The sequence below is a fragment of the Leucoraja erinacea genome, chromosome 20 (genome assembly GCF_028641065.1).
Source record: "Leucoraja erinacea ecotype New England chromosome 20, Leri_hhj_1, whole genome shotgun sequence".
Classification (NCBI taxonomy): Eukaryota; Metazoa; Chordata; class Chondrichthyes; order Rajiformes; family Rajidae; genus Leucoraja; species Leucoraja erinaceus.
Window position 1 is genome coordinate 7,194,076 of NC_073396.1, and position 12,607 is coordinate 7,206,682.

The 12,607-nt window shown below is 39.1% G+C and overlaps 1 protein-coding gene across 2 annotated transcripts in view; it reads left to right on the forward strand.

Moving 5' to 3' along the window:
• ttyh3a (tweety family member 3a) overlaps positions 1-12,607 on the forward strand; it is a 110,737-nt gene that overhangs the window by 69,331 nt on the left and 28,799 nt on the right. For both annotated transcript variants that reach the window (XM_055651123.1, XM_055651122.1), the window contains exons 7-9: positions 2,436-2,511; positions 8,281-8,336; positions 10,244-10,336. In XM_055651123.1, the coding sequence (XP_055507098.1) occupies positions 2,436-2,511; positions 8,281-8,336; positions 10,244-10,336 (225 nt within the window). The remainder of the gene's footprint in view (positions 1-2,435; positions 2,512-8,280; positions 8,337-10,243; positions 10,337-12,607) is intronic.

The window sequence follows — 12,607 nt, forward strand, 5'->3', positions numbered from 1 at the left end:
GACTGTAGTTGCCTTCCCTGGAGGCTCCTAAACAACCTTTGTTTCTTTTGTTTTTCTGATATTGGTGATTGGTTTTGATGCACAGATTTAAGATATTTAATTCATGAGAACATATCGCTTAAAAAAAAAGAAGCATTTTCTCAACTCCCTAATCAAGGGGAACATTAAGTGGAATATGTGCATTGATGTTTAGGCTTTCTAGAAATGAAATCTGATAACTTTCCAAAATGCTGGATGGTTGTTCTACAGCTGACAGATCCAGCTGGTAATAATTTGCATGCTTCAGATGGTTAGAGTCAATGGAACTGAATTGTAAAACATTGGCATCGAATATTGAGTGGTTGCATCTGAGTTAGATTTGAAGATTGGATAAGAATGAGAGAACTGATGATGACAAAATGAAATGCCATCATCTTGATCTTGCTCAAAAGTTGCAAGACAGGTTTTTTGAATTAATACTGGATAAGCTGAACAGATCAGTAAAATTGAATAGGCTCCATGTCCAGCTTGATCTTCAGTCTGTAGAAGAAAACCCAGTCAGCCTAGGCTTCCAATGGCAGTTGTACTATATTGAGTCATTTTTAAATATTCCCTTCCCACAAAAAGAATAATACAATCAAACTGCAGTATGGGGGTAGGAATCATCTAAACTATGTCCAAGTGGACAGTAGGCACTAATGACTTTTCAGTGCTATGAGTGCACTCTTTATTCAATCTTGCCCTGGCATTGTTGACGTTAAACCACCTTTAATTCAGCAGATTATTGGTCTGAGCTTTCCTTGATTCTACAAGCTGGAACAGCATTTTGCCCCTCTGTACTTGTAAACACCAAGACCTGCATATGAAGGCCCTCTCTCATGCTGAACCTCCTTTCACCTTTGGTCTTGAAAGCATCAAAGTTTCTTCAATATTTGCTGTCAGTGTTTCAAAGGTTGCAGTTGAAACCCAGGGAATAGGTCAAGCAGTATTCTGCCACATAATCATTTGCTAAGCCATCATGGACTCCATATGCCTATCATATTTCTATTTTGGAAATAGAAACAGGCAAGTTCATAATTCAGAAATTTATGCTCACTCCTGTATTTCCATGAGGCATAGGAGCAGGAGTTACCTGCCAATAACAAAATTGGCTGATACACTAAGGCTCTTCCTAGTTAAAACTAACAACTCGGGTGACCTCCATTATTCCCAAAATCACTGCTCCATAAGGTTTAAATATGCTTTGGTGGCCATGGAAAGATGGAGCTTTTCTCTACAACAACCTTCATCTTCCAATCTCCAAATGGGAGGATTTTGGAATCCCATGGGCCCAATTCGTACATCGAAACTGTGACAAATTGCCATTGTTCTTTTAAGTTTGGAGCTGTTGCTTTGTCTGAGTCTGAATCGAGGAACAATAGTGGGTGTTGCACCTGTGACTCAGAGCTTAGCTCTGCTCCTGCTCCAAATAATTAGGTCCCACCCTAATTAGAGGGAAGCTGGATGGTAAAATCATTGTGTTTCCTGGGAACCCTCGGGCAGAAGTTCCCCTAATGTACAGACAGAGAGGGCTCTGGATGACTGCACGATATTTATCAATGCTCGCTGTAACATGTAACTGACTCCAAGAGTGTGAATCCTTGGATTGCACATCAGTGGATATTGAGAATTAAGTATATTTTTCAGTCTCCAGATGTGACGTACTTTAATCATGCACGAGGACTGAAGGATTGGGAAACATTTTACAGTGCCATCCAACAATTCACAAACGTTTACAGCATTTGGTGTTCTTAGATCTTCTTTCTTAAGAAATTATTTTTGACGTTGACTGGCTATTGCACCATCCTAATTCTAACCCTTGCACCTTCCCCTCCTGTACTCTCAGTCTCCACACCTTTCACTTTCCCAATATCTTGCACCCCTTGCCTATCCTTGCAAACTCCCCTGATCCCATGCTTGACCATCTCCCCATTTAAGAGTGAATTAACAACTTATTGGATGTCTTAAACCAGATAGAGTCATACATAGAGTCATACATAGAAACAAGCCCTTCGGTCCAACTTGCCCACTGTGACCAACATGTCCCATCGAAAATAGTCCCACCTGCCTGCGTTTGGTCCATATCCATTTAAACCTGTCCTATAATGCTGTGAAAGAACAGAAAATGGTGTAATTAAAATTATTTTATTTCAAAATTCTACATTGAAGGGGAAGAGAGAATTTCTGCTATTAAGTTGGTTTTTTTTGGTGGTTAGGTAAGATGGTTTAATATGTTACCAGAAGATATCTAATGGAGGTTTTTATATCCCCATGTAAAGCCAATGCAGCCATTTATGCATATGGCCCTAACTTGTAAATAACAAAAGATAGGTTAATATTTTTTAAAGATGCTCTTCCAGTTTCCATTTATTTTAGGCTTCTATGTTATTGATTTGACATTTTTATTTCTTGAACAGGGTTCAAGTGATTTCTGTGTATCTCCAGATGTGTACGTTTCCAAAATGGTGGACAGACTTGGTCTTATTGCAAAAGGTATGTTGTCTTCAAATAGAACTCGTAAGAAATTCCTCTGCATTTATTGTCAATGAAATGTAACGACTCTGTATGTACTTTGTGTAATATAGTTAGCTGACTGGTGCTATTTAATCTAAAGTCTATGTGAGAAATTGATTCCAAAATAGCTATATTTAAATTGTAATTGTAATTATAAATCTTTATTGTCATTTCCTGAGTATTCGCATACTCAGAGGAAACAAAAAAACGTTTCTCAACCAGTGTCCATTCAGTTTTCGTTACAAAATAAATAGCAATTAAAATTAAAATACATGTCATGAACAATCTAACCCTCTAATAACATTCAATAACATTCAACAGCCGTTCCGACCGGCAGCGGCACAACAGTGGCTCTGCTGCAGTGTGGGGTGTTTGTGCACGATACTTGGCAGGGGGGAAAGTTCATTTAACAGTCTTATAGCCTGTGGGAAGAAGCTGAGGAGCATCCTGCTGGTTTTGCAGCTGATGCTCCTGTAGCTCTTCCCAGATGGGAGGATGGTGAAAAAGTCATGCGATGGGTGGTAAGGGTCTTTGATGATGGAGATGGCTCTGTTGATGCATCTCTTCTTGTATATGTCCAGCAGGAAGTTGGGCGAGTCCAGAACCAGGGGCCACAGTCTTAGAATAAAGGGGAGGTCATTTAAGACTGAGGTGAGAAAAACCGTTTTCACCCAGAGAGTTGTGAATTTATGGAATTCCCTGCTACAGAGGGCAGTGGAGGCCAAGTCACTGGATGGATTTAAGAGAGAGTTAGATAGAGCTCTAGGGGCTAGTGGAGTCAAGGGATTTGGGGAGAAGGCAGCACGGGTTATTGATAGGGGACGATCAGCCATGATCACAATGAATGGCAGTGCTGGCTCGAAGGGCTGAATGGCCTCCTCCTGCACCTATTTTCTATGTTTCTATTCCTCATGTTAACTGGAAAAATACCTCAATTAATGAAGTTTAATTTAGAGACACAGGCGCTTCGGCCCACCGGGTCAACGCCAACCAGCGATCCCATTAACGCCACCCTACATACACTGGGGATAATTTATACTTATACCGAGCCAATTAACCTACACACCTATACGTCTTTGGAGTGTGGGATGATCTCGGGGAAAACCCATGTGTTCGCAGGGAGAACATACAGTGTCCTCCATAATGTTTGGAACAAAGACCCATCATTTATTTATTTGCCTCTGTACTCCACAATTTGAGATTTGTAATACAAAAAAAAAATCACATGTGGTTAAAGTACACATTGTCAGATTTTAATAAAGGCCATTTTTATACATTTTGGTTTCACCATGTAAAATTATAGCTATATTTATACATTGTCCCCCCCATTTCAGGGCACCACAATGTTTGGGACACAGCAATGTCGTGTGAATGAAAGTAGTCATGTTTAGTATTTTGTTGTATCCTTTGCATGCAATGACTGCTTGAAGTCTACGATTCATGGACATCATCAGGTTGCTGGGTGTCTTCTCTGGTGATGCTCTGCCAGGCCTGTATTGCAGCCATCTTTAGTTTATGCTTAAGGAGGAGTTATTAACTGTAAACCCACTTAATAATTACTTATTTGTGAAGGTAGCTAGTTAGTCATTGATTCAGCACCTACTAATATGATCTGGTCCGAATTATGTTGTTGATACATGATGGCTCCTCATCAGTGAATTTACATTTTCAAAGTTGTATTGATCAGGCTATATGCTGTGCCTGAAGCTCCTCACCATGATATATTTTCAATGAGATGCAGACTGCTTTTGATCATATTAAAAATACAGAATTTTAAAAGTATATCTGATTAAATTGATTTTAATCGTGCATTGTCATCTTAGAGTAAAATTAACATCCTGGTTTGTAAAATGCTTCCTATGTAAGCAATTAAGAAATTAATGTGAGGAAGAATCTCTTTGACTATGATGTTGGGGAAAAAAAGACAATCCTTTAAATATTGAATTGCCAATATTCCAGCTATTCTCTTCATACATTTTTTTTTTTTTGCATTAGTGTCATTGTAGTCGTGATCTTCTGTAGCCGTGATTGAAATCCTGAACTCTTATTGTATCTCGAAATGTGTGGGAAGGCAGATGCTGGAGTAACTCAGCGGGACGGGCGGCATCTCTGGAGAGAAGGAATGGGTGGCAGGCAGCATCTGGAGAGAAGCTGCTTGTTCTGCTACGTTACTCCAGCATTTTGTGTCTTATCTTCGGTGTAAACCAGTTCCTTCCTGCACATTTTGAACTAATTGTATCTCACTGCGTTAATTTATTTCCAACAATACTTTCTGCAATGAGACGATAAAGTAAAATTGGAAATTGCTGGGAATACTCAGTAGGTAAGCAGAATCTGCAGTGATTGAATGGGAATATTTCATGTTGATATCTGGAACTGTAAGAGGTTTCAATGGAATTTGAGCAAGATCAGACCTACAGAAGTTGGAGATGAAAGAAAGCGAGGGGCTCCTTAGGAATGGAGGATCTGAGTGATTAGGGTTAGTGCAAGTTAACAAACAAAGGGGAATGTTGGTGGGTTTATAGGGTCTTAATAATGGATCTAGGGATGCAAAAGGCGATAGTGCAACTGCTGTTAAAGCGAACAGGGGCAGTAGATTATGATCTTTTGTTGAACTCAGTGTTGAACCTTGGGTGGATTCAAACCCAAATATGCTGTTTTGACCAGGACTTTATCTGGGTTTAGTCTGAGCCAAAGACTGTATCTTAGGAAAGTGACATGGATGTAAAAAATATATATTTGGACAATGGAAATGTAATATTTTCTAAGGTAGACACGGAATGCTGTAGTAACTTGGTGGTACGGGCAGCTTCAGAAGTGAAGAAGGGTCTCGACTCAACATCACCCATTCCTTCTCTCCAGAGATGCTGCCCGTCCCGCTGAGTTACTCCAGCATTTTGTGTCTACCTGTAATATTTTCTACATTTGACCATCCATGTAACATAAATAATAATTTGAATATTAATCTTGCCTAAATAGAAACTAAATATAGACATCCAATCCAAGTAATATACACGATATACTGATCTCACTGCAAATATAAATACTGACTAGTATAATAATTTCTTAGTGTGTAGGAAGGAATTCTTAGGCTGTGATAGTATTCTGAGGAATACAGAAATTGATCGTAAGACATTGTTTTTTCCCCCTATATCCGGTAATCTTGGATATATGCTGTGGGATGCATGCAGCCTTTTAAATTGGCAGACAACCATAAGTCTAATATGGTTTCTCTGATGGATCTGACAGTCTTTGTGATTCATTGGAAAGAGGAGCCGCTAGGTAATTGGTCTGTCCACTTTCGTCTTCAATTTTTAATTATACTGGATGCCTTCCCTTGTGGGCAGAAGCTAAGAAATGATCTCCTGCTGTGATTTAAATAACACAATGCTTTATCCAGCGTCTTACATTTCTGGCATCACAATTCGTCACTCTTCAATCAATTTGTCCACAACCTTTTTTTTTCTCCCCCCCCATCTCTGGCCTTTGCCCAACCATCTGCCTTTGAAAAGCCTGAGCTCACCTATTACCTGCCATGCTCTGTCATGCCCCTCCTTTCTTCCAGCTTTCTTTCCCCCACCTCCTCTCCCACCCCCCCACCCACAATCAGACTGAAGGGTCCCAACATGATTTGTCACCTTCCATACTCTCCAGTGATGCTGTCTGACCCACTGAGTTACTCCAGCACTTTTGTGGGGTTTTTTTATAAACCAGCATCTGCTGTTCCTTGTTTCTATATTCTATCCTAGTGCCACCCTATGCACCTGGATACAGATTCGTACAGAATCTGTTACTCAACAGGGAAACCTCATTTTCATCGCTCCATAATTAGTGCCATACACCATAGTTAAAATAACTGACCTTTTTTAATTTGAGGAAAATATTCAGGTTTATCTTGGTGTTATGTTAACAAAAAGTGGTATATCTGTGATAGTTTGTGAGATACAGCTTCGCTGCATTAGTGTAAACGTGGAAATAAATCCTTCTGAAACAAATAACTGTTGGACAGTGTTGCTAACATACAGTACAAAGTAGGAAGAGGCACGAGAAAAATGTTTGCTGGTTATTTGTTGGTTGACGTGAAATAAACTAAGAGAATTGGTAGAACTTAGAAATATGTGCAATTTTAAATCATTGTTATTTCATGGGGACTATTAATGTTCAAGAAGCAGACTCCACCAACATCCTTAACTAATTATTTCTTGAACAGTTACCCACCTACTGCATTCCTTACCACCCGAGAGAGCATTGAAGTTATCAATGGAGAGATTAATAATGTGTAATGATAAATTATTAAATACCTGTCCTAAATGAGTCTGAAATGTCATTGCCAATATAGTACTTCTGTCATAAATGATTATGTAGGTAACTGGGTCTTGGGGCATGACAGCAAGTACAAATTGGTTTTATGTTTTTTTTTCCTCAGAATAATTAGAAAGTGTGAACCATGGAAACCATTTTTGAGATAACTGTATTTTGTGTAAAAATAACATACGACCATTAAATGTAGGTTTGATAACCTTGGTTTTTAGTTACTATGCACGCATCATTCAGCATAATCAATGTCCCCACTGAGAAACGAAAGCTTAAAATTTAAACATTTGATGCACCAAACATTACACGTTACATGTCACGTTTTCTTGTCATGTCACCGAGTTTTTCTAGAATCCATCATTCGTGACAGGAAGAAAATTTATAAATATTTCGAGGCAATCAGTTGCATTTTCCCATGAAAATATAAAAAGCCAATTTATTTGGTAGAAGATAGGGTATCATTCTGATTTTTCTTGAAATTATTCAGCATTGGAGCAAGAAAGAAATTGAGATTCGATTTGTTTAATAATCATTTAATTTAAAAAAACTGCGTAATGAAATGTAATTAATATGTATTATTTTGTGAAGAATTGCTATGGAAAGGTTCATCTTCAGGGAATCTGATCTATATGTCGGGAGATAATCCCATGATGAGAGGCAAGGTGTTTAAACTAAAAACTGCAAATGTTGGAAATCAGATATAAAATAAATGGATATGTCATTATTACGTGTTAAAATCTTTAGGATAACATTTATACTTTAGATTTGGATTCAAGGCCTTAATGTATGTTGAATAGTAAAGCTAAACTTTCAAATTTTCAGTCTGGTAAAGTGCTAGTGAACATTATAATTATTAAAAATCACGACAATTGTTTTGCAAGGATGACTTGAGGATACATTTGGTTTAATTTTATGCATCCAATCATTTTTTTTTCAACAAAGAATTGCCAACATTGCATTTAACTGTGCGTAAAATTAGCTTTAGTTAGAGGAGACGTTGGATTTCTCATACTTAAACAAAAACCTGTTCTTATATCATTCAGTGCGTCATTAATCCTAGTATTGTCAGTTGGTCCCAAGTCACCCACTGGAATACTGTCAAACTGATCATAGGTGATAGGACTAGATTTAGGCCATTCCATCACGGCTGATCTATCTCTCCCTTGTAACCCCATTCTTCTGCTTTCTCTGACACCAATACTAATCAAGAACTGTTAAGTTTTTGAAGGTATATTTAAGGTTTTTAATGATAGATTGGAAGGCTGACATAGCTTGGCTCGGTATCCTTGTACTTTGCTTGTTCCATATATAATTTAAGTGACCTGACAATTCTTTAAATCTGTTCAACACACTTATCAATAATTAAATACAATTCTTCAAATCTGTTCAAAATATTATCAATAATTTATAATATTTCATTTTTTTTACTTGCAGATGCTTTAAATTATTACCTGGTATGCAACATTGGATACCCAAATCCTTTTCAGCACGTGAGTTAGTGTTTGTGTGTAATACATCAATCTAATATATTTTTGTGTATATACATTTTATATGCCTCTCAGAAGGAAATATATAGATAAAAATAGATTGTTATCCCTTCTTAGTCCCGGTGCTCTAGATTTGGATTTGGTCTGTTTATTCCATTTATACATCCAGGGACATATTAAACCTTAAAATTCTCAAGCCAATACAAAACTTCTGGCTTCACCCCAGTGCATAGTGTTCTCACTAATGAAGTTATGTTGCTCATGTCTATGTCTACACTGACACTACGTTACAGTGCTCTTAATAATATGTTCTATCTATCTGTTTTACTTGGAAACTTGTTTTAAAACAAAATTGGTGAGTCAGTGGGGAATACAAATATTTCTTGCACGTGAAGTTCAGCAATGTAAAATAACCTGCCAAACACAGCTGTACACAGTTCCTCACACTTAGAAGGCATTCACTTGGGTAACAAAGCTAGAGGAGTTTTAGTTCTGCAGACCCTTCCTTTAATGTAATATTTTGCAGAGAATTTGTAAACCAAATCAAAGTAGAAAAAAATTATTTCTCAAACCATCAGCATAGTGAAGTACGAGACATCTTTATGCCTATTATATCCGACAACAAAATAAACTATTAAATATTGCTGAGTGCTTTGACTCTTTAGTAATGAGAACAAGTTGACTATGATGGCCGGTGTGAAGGTTATAATATTTTGAAACTTGGGTGAACAAATGCTTCAATGCTGGAAACACTCAGCAAGTCAAGAATTAGAGAAATGTCAAAACGAGGAACTACAGATGCTGGTTTACAAAAATAAGACACAAAAGTACGGGAGTGAATCCAGATGGGTTAATGGGTGCATTTACGAGGACATTTTAAAGTATTTTTTCGCTGTGATGAATTGTAATGGCAAGGTTGTGGGGCATGCTCAGCGGGCCAGACTAAATTAATAGAACAAGAAAACCTGAGCCAAAGTGAATACCGGCCAAATATCTAGTTTGGAACTAAGTACAGAACCTAAAATTGGAGAATTCAGCATTGTCACTGGGAGGCTCAGTGTGCCTAGATGGAAGACGAGGTGCTCAATAGACCTTGTTGTAACAACGTAGAAGAACGTAAGCAGGAAAGTCCGAGTGGAGGGACGGGACAGTGTCGCAGCGGTAGAATTGCTGCCTTACAGCGCCAGAGACCCAGGTTCGATCCTGACTACATGTGCTGGATGTATGGAGTTCGTATGTTCCCCCCGTGACCTCCGTGGGTTCCCCGGGTGCTCTGGATTCCTCCCACACGCCTAAGATGTACAGGTTTATAGGCCAATTGGCTTGGTAAAATTGTAAATTGTCCTCAGTGTGTGTAGGATGGTGTTCGTTTGCAGGAATCGTTGGTCAGTGTGGACTCAGTGGGCCGAAGGGCCTGATGCCGCACTGTATCTCTAGAATAAACTAAGTGGGATGGTAAGTTAAAGAAGGAGCCATCAGAATCGCAAGATCTTTCCTGCAGTCTCAATTGAGATAGCCACAAAGAAATCACCTAACTTGCATATGGTTCTTCTAGTGTATAGGAGCTGACACTGTAGACATGGATGTATTGGAAGAACTGCAAGTTAGTCACTACTTCACCTCGATGGACTGTTTGGGTCCCTGGATGGAGGGAATTGAATGGGAAAGGACTGGTGTTGTACCTCCCGTGGTTGCATGCAAAAGTGCCATAAAATGGAGAATGGACCACTTACCTCCTTAAATTCCTTTAAGCCCTCCTCCTCCCCCACCCACTACCTCTAGTACTTGACATTTCAACCTGGGGAAAAAGACTGATGATGCTCTACCTGTGCAAGAAGATAGTACAGTTAAATACGCTTAGGTGTAGAAGATGCAAAGAATGAAACTTTTATTTCTTTTAACCCCTTCAGAAACTGTCCAGCAGCCATAAAGCTCTGGTGGAGATGCAGGATCATGTCTCTGAACTTCTAAAGTCAGCTGTTCCAGAGTTCCCTTCTTCTCGCGTAAGTATTATCATCTGGAGGAAAGGAATAGATTTTTTCGTGTACATACTTTCCATTTGATTTATCTAGTTTCCAAAGAATCTTTTGAGTCTTTACAATTTACAGTGAAATGAAATAGGAACTGTAACTATCAGTGGTGATTGAATGATGATGAAGAAAATCGTGCCATAAGAAAAATCCCTTTTTGTGAATTGGATAATGTTTATCAGGGTTATTCAGATATTTATCATTTATGATTCCTTTTATCTGTTGAATGCATCTTTTCTATAATCTCTACAGATTGAGCAATATAAGGAATATAACCTGGTTCACAAATGCATTGCAACTTTAAATTATTTTTCACAGGAGTCTTAACTGCCTGTTATGTCCACACTTTCTCTGTAAAAGAGAAGTTCAATTAGCCTCACTGCTGTGTTATTTTTTCTTCCAGTAATTCAAAATTTTCTTTCACTTTTTAATGTTACATTTCGAAAGTTGTTGAATTTACTCCACCTACCTCTTCAGGCACAGCATCCCTGATTGCAATAATATAATTATTTGCCTCTAGTTCTTTTGCAAATTATCTTAAATTATTACCCATTTAATTTATTCATTCAGTTAATATTGACCTTGCTGGCAATGCCAGAAATTAATAACAATCCCTAACTCCGCCTGTACTGAGGAGGCAGTTAAGATCAATGGTATTGATAATTCTGGAGTCGCGCATGGGAGAGATTGCATAAGCATGATAGATTTCCTTTGCTGTAGACCATTGGTGAACAAAACAGGTTTCATTGAAGTTTTATATTATTGGAATCAACATTACTCTAATTCCAGATTTAATTAGTTACTTGAATTTAAATTCTGCAGATACTACAATATAATTAAAATTGATGCATCTGGACCAATGATCCAGAATTGTATTTCTTTGCTCCATTTGATGACCAAGCCTTGGGTAAAGGGGGCACAGCTTAGACCTGGTGAAATTTAGCACGTGTATAAATGGTGTATTTCAAGTTCAAGTGAGTTTATTGTCATGTGTCCCTGTATAGGACAATGAAATTCTTGCTTTGCTTAAGCACACAGAAAATAGTAGGCATTTACTACAAAACAGATGAATGTGTCCATACACCATGATATAAATATATACACACATGAATAAATAAACTGATAAAGTGCAAATAGCAGAAAGTGGTTATTAATAATCAGAGTTTTGTCCGAGCCAGGTTTAATAGCCTGATGACTGAGGGGAAGTAACTATTCCTGAACCTGGTTGTTGCAGTCTTCAGGCTACTGTACCTTCTACCTGAAGGTAGCAGGGAGATGAGCGTGTGGCCAGGATGGTGTGGGTCTTTGATGATACTGCCAGCCTTTTTGAGGCAGTGACTGCGATAAACCCCCTCGATGGAAGGAAGGTCAGAGCCGATGATGGACTGGGCAGTGTTTACCACTTTTTGTAGTCTTTTCCTCTCCAGGGCGCTCAAATTGCCGAACCAAGCCACGATGCAACCGGTCAGCATGCTCTCTACTGTGCACCTGTAGAAGTTAGAGAGAGTCTTCCTTGACAAACCGACTCTCCGTAATCTTCTCAGGAAGTAGAGGCGCTGATGAGCTTTTTTGATAATTGCGTTAGTGTTCTCGGACCAGGAAAGATCTTCAGAGATGTGCACGCCCAGGAATTTGAAGTTCTTGACCCTTTCAACCATCGACCCATTGATATAAATGGGGCTGTGGGTCCCCCTCCTACTCCTTCCAAAGTCTACAATCAGTTCCTTGGTTTTGCTGTTGTTGAGGGCCAGGTTATTGCGCTGGCACCATATGGACAGTTGCTCAATCTCCCTTCTAGATTCTGACTCATCCCCATCAGTGATACGCCCCACAATAGTGATGTCGTCAGCGAACTTGATGATGGAGTTCGCACTGTTGTTGGCTACGCAGTCATGGGTATAGAGTGAGTACAGCAGGGGGCTGAGCAGCCTTGAGGTGCTCCCGTGCTGATTGTTATCGAGGCTGACACATTTCCACCAATACGAACAGACTGTGGTCTGTGGATGAGGAAGTCCAGGATCCAGTTGCAGTGGGATGCGCAGAGACCCAGTTCTGCGAGTTTGGTAACCAGTTTGGAGGGGATGATTGTGTTGAATGCCGAGCTGTAATCGATGAATAACAGCCTGACATATGAGTTTTTGTTGTCCAAGTGGTCCAGTGCGGAGTGGAGGGCCAGTGAGATCGCATCCACCGTTGATCTGTTGTGGCGGTAAGCGAACTGCAGTGGGTCCAGGTTTTTGGCGA